General features: G+C 44.8%; 1 protein-coding gene across 3 annotated transcripts in view; it reads right to left on the bottom strand.

Moving 5' to 3' along the window:
* The window catches only part of LOC147012295 (serine/threonine-protein kinase D1-like), a 139569-nt gene that overhangs the window by 2207 nt on the left and 110881 nt on the right, over window positions 1-26481 (bottom strand). For 2 of the 3 annotated variants that reach the window (XM_085856240.1, XM_085856241.1), the window contains 8 exons: window positions 16325-16643; window positions 15922-15980; window positions 11664-11736; window positions 11374-11480; window positions 6732-6893; window positions 5476-5574; window positions 4260-4527; window positions 2828-2913 (listed from right to left, as the gene is read on the bottom strand). In XM_085856240.1, coding sequence (XP_085712366.1) covers window positions 2828-2913; window positions 4260-4527; window positions 5476-5574; window positions 6732-6893; window positions 11374-11480; window positions 11664-11736; window positions 15922-15980; window positions 16325-16643 — 1173 coding nt within the window. Of the gene's footprint in view, window positions 1-2827; window positions 2914-4259; window positions 4528-4564; window positions 5108-5475; window positions 5575-6731; window positions 6894-11373; window positions 11481-11663; window positions 11737-15921; window positions 15981-16324; window positions 16644-26481 lie in introns of those variants that run through there. The other variant, XM_085856242.1, reaches the window with a different exon arrangement.

Below are 26481 nucleotides of genomic sequence, written 5' to 3'. Positions count from 1 at the left end.
CTGACCTTGTTGATAAAACGCTGCATAATGCACGCAGATTAAACAATTTGTAGGAATAAGTCTTTGGAACGTACTTGTAATCTATATCCGTCATGCATTTCCTGATTTATTGTATGTGCTCAAAATCAAGATGGCAGAGGGTGGAACAGCAAGAGATTATGGAATTTATCATCAATAAAAACGTGAAGCCGATTGAAATGCAAAAGCGACAACTTCCTACCACGAGATCCGTATTCAATGGCACGTCGGAGTTGAGTGCTATTTTGTCAGATAAGGCGATCAAGAATGACGACGATGAATTTTCTCAACCCAATGTTGAGAGAGGTATGCCAACCAGCAAAGAAAATGAGGAAACGTTTCAGACGCAAGCCCTTTCTTAAAAGCAAACCCTTCCTCACATTTCTGGAAACTTTTGGTGGAGAAAATTAATCGTATTATGTTTCCGCTGAAGCTGACCAACCAGTGTTTGTCACGACCAATTTTCTCTTGTATCGAGAATAATCTCCTGCACACAGCACTGGCCATGTACTGCACACTTCCGAAGGAATTCTACATCAAAGGCATATTCTACGTCGTTCCCACTCCGATGGATTAAGACTGTTCAGAGCCAGAGTAGCACTTCTGCAATGAACATACGAGCTTAGTTAAGAGTACAAATAAAAAGATTCAAGGTCAAATGTGAAGCTCTTTCGTATTTTAATGGCAGAAGAATAAATAAAATGGTGCTGCACTCAAAGGCATTCTCAAGCAAACACCCATTAATACAAAGTAAATGCTTCACTGCAGAAACCGACTCCGTTTTCATTCCAACCTGTATTACAACAACACCAACAACCAGGAATAATGTTACTGCAAACTAAAATGATGTGGGTTAAAGACATTTGAGCATTTTGAGAACTCAATAATATAGGATTTTAAAAGAAGAAGAAAACAGCTGCTTTTGGAATGAAACAAGGATGGCTTGACACCATTTCAAAGTCACGGGCAAACTATGATCCACACTGTCATGCCGTCACATCCTCTTTGCCAAATCCTACCGTTTCTCTCAAGGACTGATCTCAGATCATCAGTTCGGTGTCAGACCCAGCCATTCTATCTTGGACATGCCGCTTTGCTTCAACTCTCCCAACAATGGAAGGAACCCCTCAATCTCAAACATGAGATGAACGCTGTCTCTCTGGGCATATCTCATGCATTTCATACAGTCTGGCATCCCCATCTTGTTCTCCAAACAGTTCACCACCATCTCAGATTATCCCCAATCCAAAACCATGATTGTTTTTTATACCTTCCTTAACCACCCTCTCCACCCCCCCACCCCCAAACTCTCCTTCCAAATTTCCAGTTTTCCCTCCTGAGAGTTTCCTTCTGTATCCATCTTGTCCACTCCATGTATCCTCTCCTGCCCCCCCCCACCCCATTCTGTCCCGTACCCATTGCTTGTTTATCCCTTCCCCTCCATCCCCCCTCCCAATCTTGGCGTTATCGCATCCAAGGCCACCTCCCCTCATAGATCACAGACTTCCTCTACTCCCGTATTCACCACGTAGCTCTTAAAGGGATCCTCTCATCTCCTCTCCCTGTCAAGGCTTGAGTGCCCCAATGCAGTTTCTTGGGCCCAGTCATGTTTCTCATATTCATGAATTACCTTTCTGATTCCCTGGAACATTCTGCCTATCTCTTGGCTGATGATTCCACCCTCTGCCGTATTATTTCTCATACTTTAGACAGGCAGGAAGCAGCCTCTTCACTCTCGGTAGACTGTGAGACAATCAGGAGTTGGTCCAACACTTGGAATATGTCTTTCAACCCTGACAAATCCCACGCACTTACCCTGTCTTTGAAAGGACTATCTGGAAGACCCTCCCATCTATTTCCGAAATCAATCATTTGAAGTGGTGAAGTCACTCAAACTTTTGGGCCTCACCATCAGCCATGATATTTCTTGGGCAGATCATATTTCCAACATGGCCTCCAAAGCCAGTCACCGACTGGGCATCCTTCGTTGTGCAAGGTTTTTCCCTGGCCAATCTGAACTTTTGACAAGCTACATGGCCTTCATTCACAGCTTGTGGAGTACTAGTCCCCCCTTTGGGTTGGTGCTTCTGCCTCACACCTTTTCCTCTTGATGCCGTGGAAAGCAAGGCTCTCAAAATCATTGGGATCTCCCATGACAAAGCTGGGCCTGTTTCCCTCACATCGCAGACAGGTTGGAGCCATCTCTGTATTCTACCGCCTCCTTGTTGGTCTTGTACCGTCTTCCCTCTCTTGGCTCTGTCCCTCCAAGGTTTTTGCAGGGCGCACACGGTCTTCCCATCACCCTCTTCTCGTTAAACTCCCAAAATTCAGGCTCACTGCTCACCTCCACTCATTTGTTTTTCTTTTCTCTCACCTGTGGGTCCAACTTCCCATCTGTTCCATCCCATTCTTCCCTCCAGGGCTTCAAGATAGAAGGTCATCCGCCATCCATAAATCTTGATCTCTTACACCGCAAATGACTCCTTTTCCAAACACTCCCTTTTTCTAGGTTATTGTGATTTTTCCCCCATTCCCCTCACCTCTTTTCCTTCATTAGTTGTTGGTTGGTTTGTTCCTTTTTTGTTTCATCCCCACTTTCCCCTTCCTCTGCTTGCTGTGTTTTTTTCAGCTTGTGTGCAGCTTGTTCACCCCATGTGTCCTTCTCCCCTCACCTTGATCTCACTCTCACTTTTATTCTGCTCTTGGTGTTTCCCCCTTTCCATTTTGTTCCCTTCCATTCTGCTCTTGCTCTTCCATGAGCCTCGATCACGTTTGCAAAAAAAGTGTTGTCCAGGACTTTACACTTTACCTGTAGCCATGGGTGGCTCAGAGACTTGTCCACGCTGAACCGTTTTCGCATCTTCACTTGCAGGAGATTGTTTATCAGGTCGATTGCTGAAAAAGGATGAAAAGGGAGCTTTTAGAGGAAGAACTAAAAACTTAATAGTGTAATAGAGCCAAACACCAGCTAAGCTCGATGCGATCGTGGGTTTTCAAAGTGAAATAAAAGTTGGGAGTTAAAAAATAAAACAAAATAAAAATCGAGAATTACTTGATGTGATCATGATCAAAATTTTCAGTTCACATCCTCATATGACTAATGTACTCTTTATAACGGAGAGGTGGACCTTCAACTGATTCTCCAGTAATATCCATAACCGGGAGCCACATCTCGTCGATGACGAGTGCGTGTAACATGCTGGACATCATTTATGCGTTCCTCGGTCGACGCTTGGCTATGAAACACGAGGTACATGGCATGTGTTTCAATAAAATTGCATAAAACATCAAGTAAAACGAAGAACTATTGTTGCTCGTAAAGTGTGTCGATCTGTATGGGCAGACAGGCAGAACAATGCATGAAATAAACAGGATGTTGATTGAAGTATGTGAATCGCCATGAAAAGCAAGGAAAAGCTGACATTAGTTTTGGGCATTAACCCTTCGTCGGAGAGCAAAAGCAGCTTTTCGTTCTGTTGATCCCATTTTGAAACTTTAATGTTTGCATTCTAAAGATTGTGCAGATTATTGCATTTTGGCTTACCACCAGGCAAGTTTGAAGGCCGAATGGTGACATAACCAAGAGCTACCGAGGAAACAAAACACGATTAAAAATATTTATTTTTAAACAATAAAGAACAATGATCACCATCAAAGGCACAACAATTGTTTATTCCTCTTTGTTTGGATGCAGCACAAGGCTGTGGGGTAGCATCATTGGCTAAGGGCGTGGCTGTGCCGCTGTCGCGTGTTTATAAAGACCCTCTGCTGGTTATAGCAGGAATTTGTAAATTTGTTCATGGTGCCGGCATGACACCTCCCTTTCATGGCATGTCCAAATAAGTCATTCCCACCCCATATGCTCACAGTTCCCTGGCATGCCTCTGACTCACCCCCACCTTATGTGAACCTTCACCCTTATCTGGTGTCCCTCTTTTGCTCAGATGAAGAGTTAATGCCAGAAACGGATCAACATTCTGTTGCTTCCATCCACTCTTATTGTTTGGCAAAATGTTATGCACGTTTATCTCGTCAGATGGGGTACGTGTTGGAATATCTTATCCATTTAATCCATCTGATACGTATCAGTTTTTATTTTTTATAAAATGCACATACTCATATGGACGTACAAGCTAAATGATAGTCTTTGCAATTAAGTTGCCATGTTCCAAAACTGTCTGAGGACATGGATGGACTCCCACATCACGCAACGCGTGATGATCCTTGTGAGACAGACGTACCGTCAGGTGAAATTTCTTTCCATGGGTTTGGGGGGTACATGAAGGCGGCGTTCTGAATTTGCTCCGTGATGTCCTCCTCTTCGTTAAATGGAAACGTGCCGCTGAGGCTCACGTATATTACAACACCCACGGACCACATGTCCAGCGATCGGTTGTAGCACTTGCTGAGCAGGACTTCCGGTGCAAGGTAGGCTGGTGTGCCTACCACAGAGCGACGGAAGGACTTTTCGCCGATGATGCGGGCAAAGCCAAAATCACAAAGTTTCACCTGTAGAGGCACAAGTCTGAGTGTTTATGGGACAATTACAATCGGTTTAGTGACAGCACGGTCTTCATCGGTAAGTCCACGTTTCATTAGGCAAGGCAAGAGCTACTCAAACACGAGTTAAGAACAAAATAAATTGATGCTACCAACATCATACAATTTCAATTGTATGCTCTGCGGAGGGTCTCACTGGACTACCATTTTGGTCAAGCATCAATAATTACTGTTGTTAATCAGAACGTTCAACTGAATGACCAGAACAAACCATGATAGAGCAGAAAAAGAAAACAAAAACAAATTAAACTAGAAAGTTCATCAAACACTTCACCCGGCACAGTGTTCAAGTATAAATTCAATTGAACGAAAATAAAGATTTTATAGGGGTCGAAAAAAATAATGCTGAAGTGTACCACTGTAGATGCAGTGTCTTATACACCACCCCCCATCTAACACATCACATTAATTCTTCATGCCTGTTGTTTGTGTCCTTTATGAAGTCCTTAGCCCTTTGAACTCTGGGCTTCTTGGACTTTCGGCTCACCCACTCTCTGCTCCCGGGAGAAAAATCCGGTCGCTCGAGTATCTGGAGGTTTGAATAGCGGCCGTTTTACCAGCCGCTTGGGTTCAAAGTGTTAAAAACAGTATGTTTCTTGTTTGAAATGCTTATCAATTTTGTTTGTCTGCCAGGTAGCCAGACAGAGAGGAAAAAAAAAAACTTATCTCACTGTCTGGGCATGCATGATCGGGACAAATTCAGAGCCAAAGTATTGCTAAACTACAGGTTTGTTTTCCAATTCGTGTTTAAAATATGACATTCAATTGAAATTAAATTGTTCCTCGGCCATAAACTGACGTTTGTGGACAGACACATGTGAATCAATTGCTTAACGCTGCCTTTTGCTTTGAGTATGCAGGTTAACAAAGGTATGTCACCTTGTAGAAGCATAATACCTGTGGAAAAGGGTCTGATGATGCCAAGAGGACATTTTCTGGTTTGAGGTCACAGTGGACAATGTTCTTGAAATGCAGATGACGTAATGCAATCAAAATCTAGAGGAAAAAACAAAAGATACCAGCAATATGTAATACTCTACACTTTTCATAAAATGGTCTCTCTATTTGTTTCATTAATTATTACTTACAAAATCTAAAGATTTCGTAAGTATATTGATGACTTCTGTCGTGTGTGTGTGTGTGTGTGTGTGTGTGTGTGTGTGTGTGTGTGTGTGTGTGTGTGTGTGTGTGTGTGTGTGTGTGTGTGTGTGTGTGTGTGTGTGTGTGTGTGGTGTTTGTTTGTAGGCACGATAACTTGAGAATGGAAGAAGCTACCAATGTCAAATTACACCACGTGATTCAGGAGGGTGATGGCTAGCGCTGATTAAATTTTGGTCAAAATCGGTCAAAGCTCAAGGTCACAGTGAGGTCAAACATAATTCCGTAAATTCATGTGGAGAAATGGAGTATTTTTGCTTCGGTCGATGTTACGAGTTCGTTTTAACTTCGATTTTAATTTTGTCTTCGGTTATTGTGATCGCTTAGGACGCTTAACACTCGGTTGTCGAAATTCTGGTAAAATCGGATGTTTTGGAGACGTTTTAAGATTGTATAAAAAATATTTCACTCGCCGCGTCACGGGTCGTCACGTGGTGCAGCGCGCTCGAGCAGAGGCGGCGTTGAGTCACGTAAAGGTTTTGCGTGTGCGCGCTGATGGTGTTTTCGATAAAGATGGTGTTTAAAAGTCATTTTTTTATCCCAATAAAGGTTATCGTCGCATGCCTGACTCGCTGAGCCGTCGGATTATGTAAAGATTGTTGGTGGATGGCCGAATATTACGGTTTGTGACTTTGATAAAATAATATTAAATAATCGCGTGGAGAAATGGAGATTTTTGCTTCGGTCGACGTTACGATTTTTGATGGTTTGGTACAGAATCATCGTAGAAACTTCTGGTTTGCTTCGCTACCTTCTCTAGAGACAGCTTTTATTAGACAAGGTCAGAGGTCAAGTTGACGATTTCATAAGTACCAGTCTATGACTGCTTGTTTATTCATTCATTTGTTAGTCTCCAAGGTTCACAAAGAATCTTGCACATATTACCTTTGACAACAAAATTACGTGTGAATGACACATCAAACTGGGAGTCAGAGGCTACATGAAGCAAACTAAAAAGCAGAAAAACTCAGTGAACAAGCCACAGAGACCCTCACCTGTGAGACGAGGAACTTTGTGATGCGCTCAGGCAGCCGACCTTTTTCACTTGACAGGATCATCTCGAGCATGTCTCCATGGAGTTTCTCCATGACAACAAAGACACGTTCCGGTGTCTCGAAGACACTCTCCAAATAAACAACGCCAGGGTGATGTAGGGTCTACAACAGGGGCCAATGTGAGTTGGGATGCTGGAAACAACAGGGGCCCTCAAAACAGATAACTAACTATTGATGCTGGGATTCAATGTTCAAATTCCCTTACATTGCATGTTGATTTGTCTACCCTCTCCTCAAATCGTTCTTATTCATGTAAAATACAATGATGTCGACTGATGTGTTTGTTCTACATTTAATACATGCACAAGTTTCTCCATAAACTTTGGAGACCACAAGCAAAAAGAAGGTACATCTTCCACTACTTCTTTTCTGATCTTGCACCCTCTGCCCCTTCCTTGCTTTGTCACCTTCCATGCTCAGCTTCCTGCAGGATGCATGTCGTCCACTAGTAACCCCCTTCCAGTTAAACTCCCAAAATCCAGGCTCACTGCTCACCACCTCCACTCCACTTCGACTCTACTCCACTCTATTATTGGTTTTCCCCCCTTTACATTTTGTTCACTCCCATTCTGCTCTCGCTCTTCAACGAGCCTCAATCGCTGTTGGTGTCCCCATCCCCCCCTCTCCTTCCCCAATCTCTCTTTCCACTATTGTTTTTGTTCTGTTATATTCTGGACCATTCTGTGTTCTAGCTTCTCCATGAGCCTCAATTGTGGATATGAATAAAGGGTATGAACAAGATGAATCAGAAAGTGGCAGAAAAGCAAGAACAAAGATACAAAAGGCAGTTTTAAAAAGTCCAGACTTGCAAGAAAAAGTCGTTTTCATTTGTGAGTTTTTGCTCATCCGAGGTATCAACTTTTCTCCCTCCCAGGCCTTAAGTCTTAAGGCCCTCCCCAACCCCACCCACTGCCACCACTCACCCCACCCCACCCACCCACACCCCTACTCTCCCCCCACCACGATCTGTCCACAACTTTTTGAGATTACCTGCATACAGACAAACAAACAGACAGACAGACAGGAGTGAAAACATAACCTCCTTCCACCTTCGGTGGTGGAGGTAATTATGATCTGAGCACAGTATTCCGGCAACATGACTTAGGCAGAGATGCCAACTTTTGGAAATCAGAATTAGGGAGGATTTGCAACCGACACCAAATAATGTGTGCGAAGCGCACATCTCGAGCGCGGAGCGCTCGACCCTTGCGGCGGGGTCCAGGGCCCGCCTTAGGGCCCTGGAATCTCTGGGGTTCTAGACGCTCTCTAGTGCCCTCTGAGCCCTATTTTGGAGCATTTAACATGTTAAGAATTCCCACTTTTTGAACAAAAAAAAGGGGAAAATTGTGCACTTTTTAATGTTACATGTATGTTAATATTAGTAAGTTAGGGGACAATCAAAGATTAACAAAAAGCACAAAAGAAGCAATATTTTTCTTACCTTACTGGCTGGTACTACTGCTGCTTGCTTTTTCCATGGCAGCTTTGCTGAGTGACAGCTGTGTGGCTCTTTTAGCCCTTCTGATTGTCTTTGCTGTATTCTCTCTGGTAGCAAGGGGTGCTATGAGCTAGTTTTTCAATTAAGAGAGCTTCCAGGGTTTTGACACTCAAATTGGGACGAAATTCAGTATGATTCTTCCGTACAAGACTGAGTGCCCGCTCACATGATGCGTTCGAATGAGGAATGACCAAGATTCCCTTCATCACTTTGCTCAAATTGGGATACTTCTTGGCACCAGTGCAGGGATCTGTGAGCTGTGAAATCCGATGCCACTGCTCATCCACTCTCACTGTCTCAGTAGCAATTGTAGCTATGGAGGCGTCTGCCTGGTAGTGAGCGAATTCACTCTCAAGACTGTCTATGTCACTATCACCGCCACTGAACAGACAGGGGAATTTCTTGATGAAAAACTCCACACAGTAAAACCCCACTTCTTGGTGTAGCTTAACATCCAGCACCTGAGCATGCTTGGCTAATTCATCATCTAGCGGCCAGGTTTTGAAGATGTAATTGCAGGCTTTCACATAATATGAGCGAACTGCACTGAAGAAACCTTGGATGTCTGACTCACTCAGAGTGAAGGTGGATTTCTTGAGACTCCTTTGTTCCCAATCATGAGGTCCTCATCATTCTTCTGATGATTTCTGTCAGAGAAGGGTACATTTACCAGAGCAACCGATGACACCGATGGTTTCAAAAACCATACGAAGATATCTTTCAGAAGACCATTCAATTCTCCGTGCAGGAGATGAATACAGGGTTCGTCTCTTTGGAGCAGAAGATTCCCCTTCTCAAAAAGCTTGTTAGCATATCGAAGGAAGAAACAATAGAGTTTTGTTTGTGGAGACAAGAACATCCTGTTGACACGTTTTTCTCTAGATTCCTGCACAGTGTTTGAGGAAGATGCGCTTTTAGTTGTAGAACTCGTAGTACACTTAGCCGCAGGGCGATCACACGTGCGTTTACTGCCAGCAGAAGAGGTCAGACTCGTAGTACCAGATCCAATTTTACGTTTGAGGAGAGAGCTTGAGGTAGGTGCAGCCAAGGAAGAAGACCTCTGATTCGAAGGTTTTGCTGAGCTTCTATCAAGTGATTTGGCAAAAGCAGAACTTAACTTGGGTCCTTCTTTGCCTGTAGATGGGACTATCACAGTCTTTCTCGACTCTGAAGGGATCTGCTTTGTAGATGAACGTGATGAAGGGCCGGTGATGCTACCTGCTCTCAGCATTGGTTTTGGTGCTGTCCCTGCTGTCTTCTTCGCAGCAGATACTGCAGTGGTAGTGGTGAATGCTGCTCCACTAGTGCTTGATCCTGCAGTGCCAGTACTGGCAGTAGATACAGTGCCGTCCTTCTTGCTCGTTGTTAGAGTCTTGGCTACAGTTGGTTGCATTTTTCTTCGTACTTCTTCTTTGAAGAAGAGGCGAAGTGGCTCCCACTGTTCAATCAGCCTGTCTAGGCACTGACCAAGGGACAGCCACCTTGTTGCGACATGCTTCAGAATCTTGTGTGTCGGGGCATCACAGAGTTCTTGCAGTGCTTTCACTCCTTTGACGTGTTTACTACTTTTGTCCAAGTAGTAGTAAATATCGATGAGAAAGTCATCTAATTCAATGGGTAAGGCCTGAGCCGCCTTCTTGGCCATATTGTGCATCATATGGCAAGGGCATCCCATGATGAAGCACTCTGGATTTTGTTTGTGGATATAAGCAGCGACTCCTTTGTGCTTGCCCACCATGACAGAGGCATTATCAGCACAAAAGGAAACACAATTTCCCCACGGAATTTTCCTGTCACTGAACTCATGATCAAGCAGTTTGAAAATGTTTTCTCCAGTGGAATCTTGTTTGCACGCAGGCAAACTTAGCAAACCTTGCTTCACAATCCCAGCACTGTTGTCATAGTACAAAATCAGGACAGGATATAGCTGGGCCTCACCATTGTCATTGCTACCGTCTGTAGCTAGGCTAAATGGAGCTAGTCTAGCAATATCGGCAATAGATGAAGCAGTAACATTTGACAACTCACCAATTATTGCTGAAGTTTTTGTTCTTGCACATCCATACTTTGAAGCAACTTTTGAATCTGGAAACATCTTTTGAAATAGAGGTCCAGCATGATCTGAGACTGATATGGGCAAGTTATGTTCCACAATAAATCCACTAAAGAGAAGTTCCGCTCGGGTAACATCCTCTTCCTCGCTTGTCCCTTGTTTGGTGAAATAATTCAGAAGTGTACCGGTACTCGTGCTCGAAGATCTCTCCTTTGCAATGTCTGTGTGCCGTTTGCTTCCAACGTGCTTCCGAATATCATCGCGACCTCCGTGCTCAACTGAAATATCAACGCTGCATACTGTACAATACGCATGATGAATTCCTCTTTCAGACTTTCGAATACACGGGTATTGGAGACTGTATTCGGTCTTGTACTTCTGAGACCATTTCTTGGTCTTCATAAGCTTCTTTTCTGCCATTTCGTAATCAACATCGAGGGCTTGAAGCATCGGTAACTTCGAAGTCGATGTTCCACAGCTGCAGCGCGACTCGTAGAACTCTAGCGGCTGTTAAACACCGCACGGTGGTCGCGACCGCCGGGCTGGTACGGGGCCCAGCTGCATGCAGTGAGCGTATCGCATGCATATACACTGTGCATACATACCGCATGCACTGTATTGCACACATACCGCATGCACTAAATCTCAGTGCATGATCGCATAAGCGAGATCCAGACCCAATGTTTCGCTGCTCCTCATTTGAATTTGCATTTTTTTACGTACAATTTGGTAGCAGCGAACGTTATGGAGTTACCACATGCTATACGTAGCAGACGATGCTTCTCATTCAATTCTCATACTAGTACATTCTGATTAGTGAACAGTGCAAAAATATCAAAATTTCGGGAGGATAAGGATAGTGATCGTAAGGGCGGGAGTTTGGGTGAATTTTCGGAAGCCTCCCGATGAAATCGGGAGGGTTGGCATCTGTGCTTAGGTGGTGTAACGATCCAACGTCTGTGCATAAAACTCGTTTTTACAACTTCGTATATTTTGGCAAACAGATTTCCACCGAAAAGACATGAGCACACCTGTAAGATGGCAACCTCGTTTCGGAGCTGGCTTTCTTCCTTGGTCGGAAATCGAAGCTTGTCGATTATTTTTATTGCCACATCTCTTCCGCTCTTGCGATGTGTACCTGCGGTGTAGATCGAGGTCAATCGTTTGTAATGTATTTTTTCCCCGTACCACTGCATGAATATAGTTGTGCCTACGACCGTGGGCCATGACGTACAAACTGTTTTCATAAGAAATAAATCTTAGGCAGAGTGTTGCTTCAATCATCAACCGTATGTGCCCGTGCATCAATGTTCTCACTCACCTCCATAAACGACTCCAAACTGCCCAGCGCCAAGAACTTCATCGAGGAAAATCTGGTAAAAGCTGCTAATGTCCTTGTAAGAGACAGGTATAAAAAAACAAGTGAACTATGATCGTATAAAAGTCTTCACACCACTATACCTCGGGTATATTAAAGGAAAATTTGAAACTAGCAGGATCACTTCGCACTTAATTAAGGAAAAGGAAATAAAAAATAAATTAAACCTCTCAAGTATGCGGTAATAAATGTCAGGCATTTTATGCTGCTGTGCCATGAAACACCCCAGCTGAATGCAAGACCGTTTTATTCAACAACATAGTAGCTGTCGGTAAAAACACACAGACAGGTAGGGCCGATTGCTCTCGGAGCAATCCCCTAAAGGTTTGACCGAATCAAAATCTCAGTGGCGACGGATCCGAACACATGCTCCACAATGCTAAAGACCGGTCCCAATGGTGTTGTTTAATAATTCGGGACAAATCCTCACCATATCATTGATATCAAAAACAAAGTCTCATCACATTCTTTTTAAAGTATGCGCTGGCTGGCACCTCAGCATCACATCTCTCATGGATTCTGTGGAATCTAAAGGTCTCAAAAGTATTGAAATCTCCTGTGATGAGGCTGAAGCACAGCATGTGTTGCTCTCAGATCGCAAGCAGGTCGGTGGTTTCTGCGTTTTCCACCATCTATTCTCCAACATTGCTCCCTCCCACAGTCTCAGCAATCTGACCCCCTCCAGAAACTCCAGTATGCCTGTGTTCTTCCAGTAACTCCCTCCTGGTTAAACTCCAAAAATCCAGGCTGACTGCATACTTCAACCACTTTGTTTCTCACTTCTCCCACATATATAACAACCTGACAGGGATGACGGGATTGGGGCAAAGCCTTCGGGACCCCCAATGTTTGATGATAGGAGGGAAACCATGGGGTAACATCCCCGGGTCAGATTGCGGGAGAGTGTGTCGGAGTGGTGCTGAGGTGTCGTCCACCAGACGGCGGTCTCCTTGGGTTAACCTGAGGCGGTCCCTTCGGGTAGGTGCTTGGAATGTCCTATCCCGAAGAGAGGATGATCACCTGTCTCTGTTATCATTTGAGCTCAAGCATTTGGACATCGGTATTGCAACACTCTCTGAGGTTCGGAGACCGGATTGTGGCGAGATCATGGTGGGTGGTTACACATACTATTGGTCTGGTCGCTCTGATGGTTACCATACTCAAGGAGTTGCTGAAGCTGTGTCCAATAAGCTGACTCCAATGACAATTGAGGTAACACCAGTCAACGAGCGTATTATGAGACAAAGGATTCGTCACTCCTTTGGTGTCATTTCCCTGGTCTCTGTCTATGCTCCGACTGAGGCGAGTGATCTCACCGTGAAGGACACATTATACGCCAAGCTCGAGTCTGTGGTTGATCAGTGCCCCAGACGAGATACACTTCTAGTCTTGGGGGATTTCAATGCATCGACTGGAACTGATAGGGATGGTTATGAGGTGTGTGTTGGTCCCCATGGGTCAGGAACTGTGACCATGAATAGCACTAATTTCCTTGACTTTGCAAGGAGTCATGGACTTAGGGTGGCTGGTTCATGGTTTCAGCACCCACAAGCTCATCACTGGACTTGGTATTCCAACAATGGCGGTGTGGAAAAGGAGATTGACAATGTCTTCGTTGATGGTCACTAGAGGATGATCCAGAACTGCAGGGACTACGCGAGTGCTCAGTTCCTCAATACTGACCACCGGCTTGTAGCAACTCTGAAGTTGCACCTTAAATCCAGGAGAATGGTACCATACCAGCCGAGGCTGGATGTTGGCAAGCTCAAGGATGAGAGGGGAGTTGAGGGGTTTGCGAACAGGCTGAATGGAGATTTGAGGAGTCTGGGTGCTTTGGGAGGTCCTGAAGAGTTGTGGAGTGCCTTCAAGACCACCGTCCTTGATGTTGCCGGTGGATGTCTTGGAACTCACCGCAGGGCAAAGAAGAATTTTTTTCTCTCAAGGGACACTGGATACCATTGACCAGAGTTGCAGGGCCAGGCTGAATGGCAGAGCTGAGCTGTTCAGGGAGCTGAGGCGTAAAACTGTACGTGCACTGAGGGTGGACAAGGAGGCCTATGTGTGAGGAATCTGTGAGGGGGTAGAGCATCACCTGTGGTCAAGGGATTCTCATCCTGCTTACAGGGGAATTCACGCATTGTGTTCATCCAAGCCAATCCCTTGGTGTACTGCAGTTAGAGCAGAGAGTGGTAGGCTCTTGACAGAGGAGTCCGAAGTGAAGGCCCGCTGGGCCGGTTACTTTGAGCGGTTGTACCAGGCTGATCCACCAGCTGTCGAGTTGGACGTCAGGGGTGTTACAATCCCTGTTGCTGACCCTCCAATCAACTGTGGTCCACCTTCACGTGTGGAAATACAGGCTGTGGTGAACCGGTTGAAATGGGGTAAAGCTCCAGGGATCTGTGGCATCCATGTTGAACTTCAAGGCTGGTGGAAATGCTGCACTCGTGTCATTGCATGCAGTTCTGGGCTCTGCCTGGAACACAGGCATCATCCCAACTGACTGGAAGAGGGGCCTTGTTGTCCCTCTCTGGAAAGGGAAGGGTGATCGCCAAAACTGCAACAACTACCGAGGGGTGACGCTGCTCTCAGTGCCGGGCAAGGTATTTGCTCGGATAATTCTTGATAGGGTTCGCCACCATCTGCTTGAGTACTAGCGCCCGGAGCAGTCAAGCTTTACACCAAAGAGGTCAACGATTAACCATATCCTTGCACTTCGTGTCCTCACCGAATGCGGACGAGAGTTTCGGCAGGGACTGCTTGCAGCCTATGTTGATCTCTGTAAAGTGTTTGATTCAGTGAATCGTGATGCCCTCTGGAGGATTCTTGGTCTTCGTGGGGAGCCACCAAAACTGATCGATGTGATGTCTGAACTCTACTCTGGCACTGAGAGTGCTGTGAGATGTGGTGAAACCAACTCTGACTTATTTCCAGTTGTTACTGGAGTTCGTCAGGGGTGTGTGCTGGCCCCCACACTTTTCAGCACTTGTATGGACTGGATTCTTGGGAGGATGTCGGAGAGATCAAGCTGCGGTGCATCGTTTGGCAATGTCAAGATCTCTGACCTTGATTTCACAAATGATGCAGTCATCTTTGCGGAGACTTTAGATATCCTTTTAGAGGCCCTCGAGGTGCTGAATGTGGAGTCAGAGCCGCTGGGATTACGGGTTTCCTGGGTCAAAACTAAGATCCAGGCTTTCAATGACATCTTGGATGCCGCTGTCCTGTCTGTGCCTGTTTGTGGTGAGGATGTTGAGGTCATGGAGAGATTCACTTACCTTGGCAGTGATATTCATGTCTCTGCCGGCTGTGAGTCAGAGGCCAATAGACGTCTGGGTTGGACCTGGGGAGTCATGGATTCACTGGATCATGGGGTGTGGCACTGCCGGTACCTGTGCGGGAGGACGAAAGTCCGAGTCTTCAGGTCCTTGGTGCTTCCATTCTTGCTTTATGGATGCGAGACTTGGACTCTGACCAAGGATCTGAGGTGGAGACTTAATTCCTTTGGTACCAGGTCTCTTCGAAGAATCCTTGGCTATCGCTGGTCGGACTTTGTGTCCAACGAGCGGTTGCTGAGAGACAGTCAGATGAGAGTTGTTACCTGCATAGTCCGTAAGCGTCAGTTGTGGCTGTATGGACATGCGGCTCATTTTCCTGACGCTGATCCCGCTCACCAGATTCTCTCAGCGATGGAGCCTCGTGAGTGGAGGAGCCAATGGGCCGACCACATGCCTCGTGGTTGCAGCAGGTTGATCGGCATGGGCTTGGCATCTGCCTGGGGGATGGCCAGACGGAGGCCTCTGGAGTATCGGCAGAAAGTATACACAGCAACGCACTGCTCTGGCGCATGCTCCCATACGTAACCTGACCTTACAGGAACTGTTCTTTCTCACTCTTCCCTCTAAGACTTCTCAGCAAGCAGTGCCCCATGAGACTATTTCTGATCATCTCAAATTATGACCCATGATCTTCATCACCCCCATTAACCTTTCGTAACCTAACAATTTGATTTGCTTGTTTCAATGTTCCCTCTCCCTCTTTTCCTTGATGTTTGTCCCACTGTCAGTTCTACTTTGCTCTTCCATGAGCCTTGCTCCTGTAAAGAAAAAGAAAGAAAGAAAGACAAATTGCCTTAATTATATTCTCCTCTGTTAGGAAACATTCTATTTACCATGTCTCCGCAATGTTGGAAAATGATGCTTACCACGTTCTCCTGAATCTGGCAGTTGGATACTGATATGCTCACTCGTGTAGAAACCTCACCTATGTAAAAACGGAATGGTCTGTTATCAACAAGTGAAGAAAACCATAACTTAAGGCATATATATATATACACATTACTATTCCTCATTCATACATCGCCATTCACCACCATAAATGATTCCCTTGAATAATCGATTACAAAGTCATTTGCACACAAGAAAGAAACAGATTTGGTTGCTATCCCATTGTGTTAGCTTTTCAAGCAATCAGGTTCTCTTCTCTTCCTGCCAATTAGGCATACCTGGGTTGTTAGGAAATTTCCGTCACCACTGGAAAGATATTTGCAAAGCCAAAAATGATCTTTCACACAGATTTTATGCATCGATGCTTCGATAGCAACTCACGATGCTCGCTGGGGCCTTGTGGTCCCACGGTGCCACCACCACATTGAGACAAAGCTACAGGCATGAGAGCCTGACGTATGGCCAGCTCCCAACTCCGTGCTAGTGTGCAACCCACACCACTTGTTATCTGGCTGTGGCCTCCCTCGTCCTCAGTGTTGATGCTATTAAGGATGACTTTACTGGTGCTAGGCACTTCTTCACCCACGTAATACACTGTACTGCTTGTAGTAATCTCAAAACAGTGCCGGTTGCTTTGAGGTGGGAGAAGACAGAAGTCCCGCGCCAGGTCTACTGCTAGGATTTCTGACAAAGGAATTTCCTGTTGGGAATATGGAGAGGAAAACAAATGAAGGAAATCGATTTTTTTTAAAAAAATTCACATGTCACTAAACCAGGATCAGCCAAATAAAGATGATGTAAATGAAAAATAGATCCCAAAAAGTGAGGAAATAAATAAATAACAATTTAAATCCACCCCATATTAACCAATGTTTAGAAGGGGGGAGATGGAGAGGGAGAAAGATGGAAAGAGACAGAGGCAGAGGGGAGGGAGGGAGACAGAGGGGAGGGAGGGTGACAGAGGGATGGGAGGGAGACAGAGGGGAGGGAGGGAGACAGAGAGAGGTAGGGAGACAGAGAGAGGTAGGGAGGGCGACAGAGGGATGGGAGGGAGACAGAGGGATGGGAGGGAGACAGAGGGATGGGAGGGAGACAGAGGGATGGGAGGGAGACAGAGGGGATGGAGGGAGACAGAGGGGAGGGAGGGAGACAGAGGGGAGGGAGGGAGACAGAGGGGAGGGAGGGAGACAGAGGGAAGGGAGGGAGACAGAGGGGAGGGAGGGAGACAGAGGGGAGGGAGGGAGACAGAGGGGAGGGAGGGAGACAGAGGGGAGGGAGGGAGACAGAGGGGAGGGAGGGAGACAGAGGGGAGGGAGGGAGACAGAGGGGAGGTAGGGAGACAGAGGGAGGTAGGGAGACGCATGAAAAACAAAACGTTTTGCTCCATCAATTAAAAACAAGCAATGCAAACTTGTGCAAAATAATGGAAATTAATTTCCACCAATTAGGCTAAACCTAAAATACAGGTAAAATTCAAATAACAAACCAAGCTGAAGGACTAGAAGGCACACTCGGGCAACAATGGATGACCCTGATGTCGCACCGATTTGATGCAACTTACCTTCAGAAGAAAGACTTTAAATCATGTTTTCAGCTTCAGGAATGGAATGGTCAGAGTAATTGCTTCAGGATACTTTCCATCTACTCTGCACAAATTCCCAACAGCAATGTTTCATCATTATTACAGACAACTCTCTTCTGTAAGAGGACACGTTCCTCTGTGTCCTCACCCCCTCACTTAAATTATTTGTTTGAGAGCTGGTCAGATGGATGCGGGGTGGTGGGTCTTGGTGCCACATTCACTCACACCTGGGTACTCAATTTATTTTAGCTTATGAATCATTATTATTTCTGAGAAATGCTGACAGGATGACCTAGAGGTACGCACAATCACCGTTAGGCTATCGAGCCTGGGTTCGAATCCCAAACCTGCTATAAACTATCTTCCCGGCGTTTCACAGGCAGGGTGATTCATCCATGTGTGTGCCGTCCCTCGGATTGACGTTGAACTGGGCATCCCGTCTGCTAGAATTAGTTGGTGGACGTTAAAGATCCCACGGTGTCCTTCGTGAAGAGTAAGCGAGCTGTCGCTGGCACCATGAACAAATTCCCAGAAATTCTTGCCCTAACCTCCAGAGGGCATTGCATCAGTAGCACAGCTGTACCCTCAGCCCAATGAAGCTAACCCACAACCTTGTGTTGCTTCTGAAAGAAGAAGATTCAAAAGAAATTAGCAATCAGTCTTATTATTTGAGGTCATGGGACAAATCATCTGCAACATAGGCATCAAAAAATTCCCTCGAATGAGGAGGTCTACCAAAGTTTTCGACACCAACATGTGCTCTAACCTCAGTTCCTCAAATTTCTAACATCTATGGGAATTTCTTCAATTTGTAATAGCGTTCATAGCCATAATAGAGTCAATCAAGGTGCAAAAAAATTATCAAGCATTCATCTTGCTGTTCAAAGTTATGGATAGAATGTGAAGGCAAGATGAGAGGAAGGATGGAAGAAGGGTGAGAAAGGAAGGAAGAGACATGATTGTCGATGTATGCAGCACCTCCCCATCTTGATGGCACCATTCACAGCTTTAATTTTGATTGCCTCTGTGTAATGAAGAAACCGATCGAAAAGACAGCTTCAAATCTGAGCATCCTTGTCGCCACATTCGCTATTGCCTCTGATGCTCATTTGCTTTTCTGCCACATTATATTGTTACGGCCACGGGTACCGAGACACCAGTTTGTTACTCAGGGGGTTTAAACCCCGGTTGTCCTCGGAAGAGCCAGACCTGGGGCTACCGCTCACAATTAACGTTGTGGTATGGTGGGTTGCTTTAGAACCAGGAACGCCACCCAGTTAACCACGAGTTCCAGTGTCCACCGTCTAATTATTCCGTTTAACTGGAGGTCACGTGGTTACCTGAACAGGGAGCGTGCCCTCGGCAAAGCACCAATCTTATCTTGATTAGATCTTAATTAGGGCGGCCGAGCGTTTTAACCGCTGTTGAGTGCCGACTATTATTGGTCAAGTCTGTGGTAATTACCTCCCAGTCTATCTCGGTTCGGAAAATGATGGATCAATGGAAGGAAAGGACAAGCACGGACAGGTTGGAACGTCAACAAATAATTTATTAATAAGAAAATAAATAAATAAATAGAACTTTGTTTACGTGAGGTAAAAATAAATAAATTCCAAATAAATCAAAATGATAGGAAAGAGACAGAGAGCAGATGCTTATTGGGGGGTGGGGTTGACTTACTTAACAACTAAACACAGACAAGGGTATCCAGCAGATCATTCGGGGTGGGGGGGGGGGGTAAGAATAGTCTTGCTCACCAAAGAGAAGTTGTCCCTCAAATGAAAACGTCCTGAAATGTCTGTGCGTGCATTGTCCATCGCCAGCACCCAGCCTTGCCGTGCACCTACTCGCCAACAGCCTTGAATGCCAGTCGACGTCACCCCCAAGAACCGGTACGTCAAGGGCAACCGTCCGACTGGAACTGATTAAAGCAGCCTTCCGACTGGAACGATGAAAGCAGCCTCCGACTGACAAACTGTCTCGTTGTCGACTGACCCATGCCTCACTCGTTGTCGACTGACCAGTGCCTCACTCGTTGTCGACTGACCCGTCCCTCACTCGTCGATTGACCCGTGCCTCACTCGTTGTCGACTGACCCGTTCCTCATTCGTTGTCGACTGACCCGTGCCTCATTCGTTGTCGACTGACCCGTGCCTCACTCGTTGGCGACTGACCCGTGCCTCACTCGTTGGTGACTGACCCGTTCCTCACTCGTTGGCGACTGACCCGTGCCTCATTCGTTGTCGACTGACCCGTGCCTCACTCGTTGGCGACTGACCCGTGCCTCACTCGTTGGTGACTGACCCGTTCCTCACTCGTTGGCGACTGACCCGTGCCTCACTAGTTGGCGACTGACTCGTGCCTCACTCGTTGTCGACTGACCCGTTCCTCACTCGTTGGTGACTGACCCGCCCCTCACTCGGTGACTGACCCGCGCGCACTACTCACACACCCACACTGGAACGGACGAATTGATGCCACTGACTGACAAACTGTCTTGTTGTCGACTGACCCGCACATGCTGCTCATACACCCACACACGCCAAGAACGGACCTCCCCCTCTTTTATATAGGCGACCGGTCTGGGTGGGCACAGAGTCCCCCCGAATTCACCCCGCCCCACTTGCGCACCGTTACCCTGACAACCCGCACTCTCGTTATTATTCCTCGCGGTGTCAAACGCCGATCGAAAAAGGGCGGGTCTTGGCGTCCGTGAAAGAAATGTGTGTCAACGTCGTTGGAAAAAGGCGGGCGTCAGCATCCATGAAAGAAATGGCATGCATAAGTGTGTCTGTCGTAAAGAATAAAACAAGCTTCCCATTAGAGAGGGGATCTATTCTTTACCCTTCTCAACGCATCACATTTAGAATCCCACCAGACATGGGGATGGATCTATCCTGGACATGCATTTAAGGAAATAACTATCTGAGAACCTGGATGTTGGTATGCATTCATCGGATCGGATTCTGAAATCCATAACAACATTTAAAAATAATAATAAATTTTAAAGCGATGAGCTGCGTTCCCATGTATGTTTAAGTCAACGGTCATCTTGGCACCACATTTGGTGAAGTTGTAGATGAGGTCATACCTTTTCATTTTAGCTTCAGAGCCCCAATGAGAAATGATTTTGAAGTCTGGAACCCTTGACCTCCCAAAAACATATTGATTTTACTGAAAGCACTGGAGTTTGTGGTAAAATAACCATTTTTGCAAACCTCATTATTTTCACGAACATTCAAAACTGCATGCAGCCATATTGCATCACTCTGGATTGTATCCTGTCGGACCCCGCTATTCGCGGATTCGCTATTCATGGACCCCGTGTATTCGAGGGTCATAAAATGTGACCTGCTTCTACATTCGCGGGGTTTTATTTATTTATTTATTTATTTTTAAACACTTCAGGACTGGTCTCCTATATCCACCTGGGAAATTGGAAATCGGCCAACTTCACAGCATTACATTAAAAAACCTGCAAAACCAGATCCCCTTAACTACAGCCCAATTAGCTTACTGTACTTCCAATCATCAGCAAGGTCATGGAATCGATCATCGTAGTTGACGTAAAATCATTCCTTTTCTCCAACGGCCTCCTCTGAGATCATCAATTCGGATTCAGACCTGGTCACTCTACCTTGGACATGCTGTTTCCACTCTCCCAACAATGGTGGACGATTGTTAATTTAAGAGCAAAGAACGAATCAATGTTGCAAACTGACATCACTGGTTATTCCCTTATTTAATAATTGCCATGCAATTTTAACCCAGGATGTGTCACAAATTCATGCTTGTTGGTAATTAGCATACATTACATGACTTTGGTGATCACAGATTATTTTTTTCAACATTAAACGGTCATTGTTTTTTTGTTTGATTGGTGTTCAACGCCATACTCAAGGGTATTTCGCTTATATGTCGACGGATTCTCCATTTCTTACTCCGTACTACTTAATATGATGGAAAACCAGGAGGAAACCAAGGATAAACCACCCCCGCAATAGCCGAAGTCACCTCATGTGACTCCCTCATATACCTAAGCAGGTTGATTGGGCGGTGGGTACATCGAATGAGGATGGGTACTCAGACGCGCTAACCATTAAGCCACGGCATGGGTCCCATAAAAGTCACAATACAGGTTTGACCAGGCTTGAACCACGATATGCACCAACTACGGAGCCCATGATATAACCAAATAGGCCATTGTAGTGCTCAGAGTTTATGCTGTGAAAGTTTTACAACCTTTCATTTTCTAGTTTCTCAACTCTGAGTATTATGGTGGAAGAGCTAACATGAATGAAAGGGAGATAACCAGGAGTAAAGTACTTACAACTCTGGGTTTCTACTTGTTCAGCTTTGACAACACTTCTTTTTTCATTGCACGGCTAAACTTTACACCATACAAATTATGTGACACCCCTGGTTATTTGTTAAAGTAATATTGTGAGAGGAAACCTTATGTTGCCAACTATTGGCAGGTGCAATAACCCTGAAATATATAAAAAGTGACATCTCTGGTTTTCCCCTTGTGGTCTTCATATATATATATATATATATATATATATATATATATATATATATATATATATATATATATATATATATATATATATATATATATATATATATATATATATATATATATGTTAGTAAATTTGAGGATATTAGTGTATGATGCAAATACCCCTTCCCTTAAGACCCAGTCACACCTTGACGCTTTAGCCAGCAATGGCAACGTATCAAAATGTATGTAAAACGCTGGCTTACGCTGAACTTTTGATGTTCCTTTTAAAGATTCGGACGTATTCATAACGAGTTGGTCGTATGCATACATATTAGTAACGGACACAGAACGTTTCGTTGTCTTATAGATAACTTATACCAACGAATGCTTCGCCTGTTGTCAGCTTTCACAACCTATGCCCAACGATAGTCTAACTTATGCATAGCGCGCTGCACGTCTCGCCGACGATCACGTGGCGTAGCCTATTAAAAGGCTGCCGCACAATGATTCAAATCATAACCGCCGGAGAAATGGAAGTGTCAACATCGCAGTCACACCTTGGCGATCTTGCCAGCATACGCCGACCTCTGAAAAATGCATCTAAAACGCTGGCGCACGTCGAATACGGTATGGGTAAGTTTGGTATACGTGAATAGAACGCCAAAGTACGCTATCATACGTTGTAGTAAGTGGAGTACGTCTTGTACTTTTAAACGTGTTAAACATTTTACGACGTACTTGCCGTATGCCTTACACGTTCCACATGCGATGGGAATAAGTTGTAGGCACGTTATGGGATCGTTGGCACACGTCGACAAAAGTTACTTGTAAGTTACTCATAAGTCAAAACACATCAATGTAATGGTTAGCGTTAGTGTTCCAGACTCCCTGTTTTTTTTTTTTTCTTCTTCTTCGGTATAACAGTGATGTTGACACTTCGATTTCTAGTGCGGTTATAATATAATATAATTAATAGGCTGCTGCTCAACGATTTAAATCATAACCGCACTAGAAATCGAAGTGTCAACATGACCGTCATACCAAAGAAAAAAAAAGAAAAAAATTATAAAAAACCAGCGAGTCTGGAACACTGACACCAACCATTACCTTGACGTGTTTCGACTTATGAGTACCTTACAAGTAACGTGTGTCGACGTGTGTCAACGATCACGTAACGTGCCTACAACACGTTACTCATAGGTTAGAAATAAGTTTTGGGTACGCTAAACATCACCTCGACGTGTTTCAACTTATGATTAACTTACTATTAACGTGTGTCGACATGTGTCAACGATCGCATAACGTGCCTACAACTTATGGGCAGCGTCGCGGAACTTGTGAGTCATACGCTGGCATAAGTCTAACAAATTTCAAGCATGCTAAAATTTGAGGACAACCGCAAAGTACAACGATGAAAGCCAGCGTACTACGACGTATGGCAGTGTTTTTCAGCGTACTCTCAATGTTTCCAAAACTTACCCATAACGTATTCGACGTGTGCCAGAGTTTTAGACAAATTTTTCAAAAATCGGCATAAGCTGGCTAAAACGTCAAGGTGTGACTGAGCCTTTAGGCACGGATCAGTAGTTAAACAAATGGCACAATTCCATATGGACAAGAGGAAATTACAAGAAATCTCCTCAGATTGGCCCCAACCGTTTTCATTTCTATAATGATTATACATACACGCATACACATATACCGATAATTCCCCTGTTTTAATGGAGCTATAAACACTTGCTGGGGTGGTGGGGAGAGAGGAGGGAGGATAGTGGAAAAAACATATGTTGTGCTATTGCCAGTAATCCCCTTCTCTCTCCAGCAGGAGTCGGTAAACCACTTGCAAAGTGTCACGTGTACAAGCGAAAATCATGTTGGCTTCCCACCCTCGTGGGAGAGGGCGGGGGGGGGGCGTATTTTGCACCCCTGCATACATACGTAAAATTTGGTGCAGATTGGCTGTGCCATTTTCAATTTTATAATTGTCAAACTTGCATACATACATCGAATTGCCTGGTTTTATATCGTACACTGAACTCTTAAATATCACGGATTTCCCTTTTGCGATCTTGACCAATCACGGGAAACTTCTCCGCATACCTATTTAGTTATCATGGGCATACCTTTGACCATTCGCAGTTTTTGAGCGAAGTTGCGAGTCCTTGCTTGCGTCCATACGGGTGGTGAAAATGTTCAAAGTGCTAAAGTGTCATTCCAGTCCCATGATCTTGATAGTGAAAGGATGGTAAAGCACTTAATGATTGGATCGAGGACCAAACGCAGAAAAAATTGCCGATGAGTGGACCGATGACACAGTAGAAAGCACTGAGCATCTACAAACATTCTCCACAAGGCATCCGCAACGAATAATATTCGGATTCTGTTGCATCAAGTTAGCTGGGGAAGCAGCATCGGCAGGCCATGTTACTGTGCAGAATGACCTGCAACAGCTCAAGGAGAAGGGATTTCGGTGATTACTCTGCAGATCGGGATTATTCTGGAAGAGGATGACATCCTGCACCTTCCTGTTCAAGCAGAACTGGAATGTTTTTTTACATTTAAAGTACACATCTTGTGTTTTTATATTTATTTTACATGTTTATTTCAATTGATTTTTTTTTTTTTTTTGCTGCTGCCCACCTTCCTTGATGTCCAGGAAAAAACTCAATTTTTCCCATGAGCTGCTGCCCACCTTCCTCGATGTCCAGGACAAAAAAACCCATTTTTCCCCATGAGGTTTAAGTACTAACGTTCACGGTTTTACATTTCACGGCACTTTTCAGGAATGTAATCCCCACAATATTTAAAGGTTTACTATATTAGGAAGCAGCTACAATACACTCCTCTGATATGAATGGCAAAACCTGGATGGTACAAACAGCTGGACAAGGTGAGCAAAAAACAACAGCGCTCGATCCCCAACACCATGCCCACACATGTAGAACACCCAACGGAACCTCCACCAATCACGCAACCCACATGTCACCATGTCCAACCAGGATATGAAGCCAGCACTGTTTGTGCTCTGCAAACACAAATCCAAGAAGGAACATGCACATTCACTCACCCCCACCCCATAAATGCAACACCAGATCACAAGTGAACGAGACATCTGTGATCACAAAACGATCGCCAAGGGTAAGCTTCCCCCAGTGCCAACGCGATCCAATGTTGGCAATATTTTTTTTCCAGACCGCAATGTGACCTCGAGCTTCAACGTTTAGGGATAGTGTGTAAATTCCGAAAGTGTTTCCCCATCTACAATCTATCAATAAAACTCAACATCATGAAAATTGGAGCAAAGTTATTCAAGTTATGATCAAAAAGGTGTTTTTTGGAAATTATGTCACAATCCAAAAAAGTAGGTCAAGGACACTAATCAAATGTCAGGTGCACAACTTAAGTAAAGGTACACTATTGTGATACAAAAACATCTTGGAAGGACAAGCGGTCTGAGATTCCACTTTGGCAAAATTGAGCGATGACAAGAAAACAAAAACAAAACAACCCCCCCCCCCCCTTTTTTTTCTTCAGACCACAATTTGATCCTGACCTTTAACCTGTAGGGATATGAGTATATGCGGCTTGCTTTAGGCAAAATAGGGAGAGCAACTTCGTTCTGATCAGGCACACCTTTGTTGAGTTTGGGTAAAAAATGTGAAAAATTATATAATTAGGTCATGACCTTAAAAATTGTTAAGATCAAATAAAATGACGTCAATGGCACAAACATTTTATTCCCATTATTGATGCAAAATTTCATTCTGAAAATCCCAGCCAGCTCCAAGATACAGCTCAGACATTGACAGAAAAAACAAAAAAAACAAAACCTATATAGTGGTTTAGTACTCTGAGGGGCGCAAAAAATTCGGAGGTACCATTAACATTTGGAGGCACCAATTGTAGAAACAAACCCTACAATAGCCCCTGATCCTATCGGGGAAGGCTTTGTTCAAAAAAAGCAAAGCAGACAATCGACGATGCAAGTGGCATTTTTTTGTTTGAGGTTCAGCAAAATAAAAACACTCCTCAACTGACCTATCGTACCGACACATGACCAGAAACAAATTGTCGCCTCGGAAATAAAAGCAGACAATTGCTAAGGCTCGGAGTCTATTGGCCTGAGGAAGCTCGCTGGTAAGCGGATGAAACGTCGCCTGGGACAGGATCTGCTCTTGCTTGTTTAGCAGAGTAGATCGAGTGACTTTTTGGTTGGATGCGCCTTCTTCCGTATATGTAAAATGTATAATTGCAACTGCTCCAATCTTGTGTGTGTCTGTGTCTGTGTGTGTGTCTCTCTCTCTCTCACCTTCGGAGAGAGCAAGAAAACAGGGCAAAAAGTCGACGTACTAACAGTGAGGCAGTAGGTGGACACAGCACACAACAGACAGGGAATAGGGAGAGAGGATAGGAGGAACTGCAATGAAGAAAGTTTTGAGTTAGGTTGGGTTA

This window comes from Eptatretus burgeri, chromosome 15 (assembly GCF_056783735.1).
Source record: "Eptatretus burgeri isolate ZD-2024b chromosome 15, Ebu_testis_v1, whole genome shotgun sequence".
Classification (NCBI taxonomy): Eukaryota; Metazoa; Chordata; class Myxini; order Myxiniformes; family Myxinidae; genus Eptatretus; species Eptatretus burgeri.
Note: the sequence above shows the minus strand (reverse complement) of the source record. Positions and strands in the feature narration are given on the sequence as shown.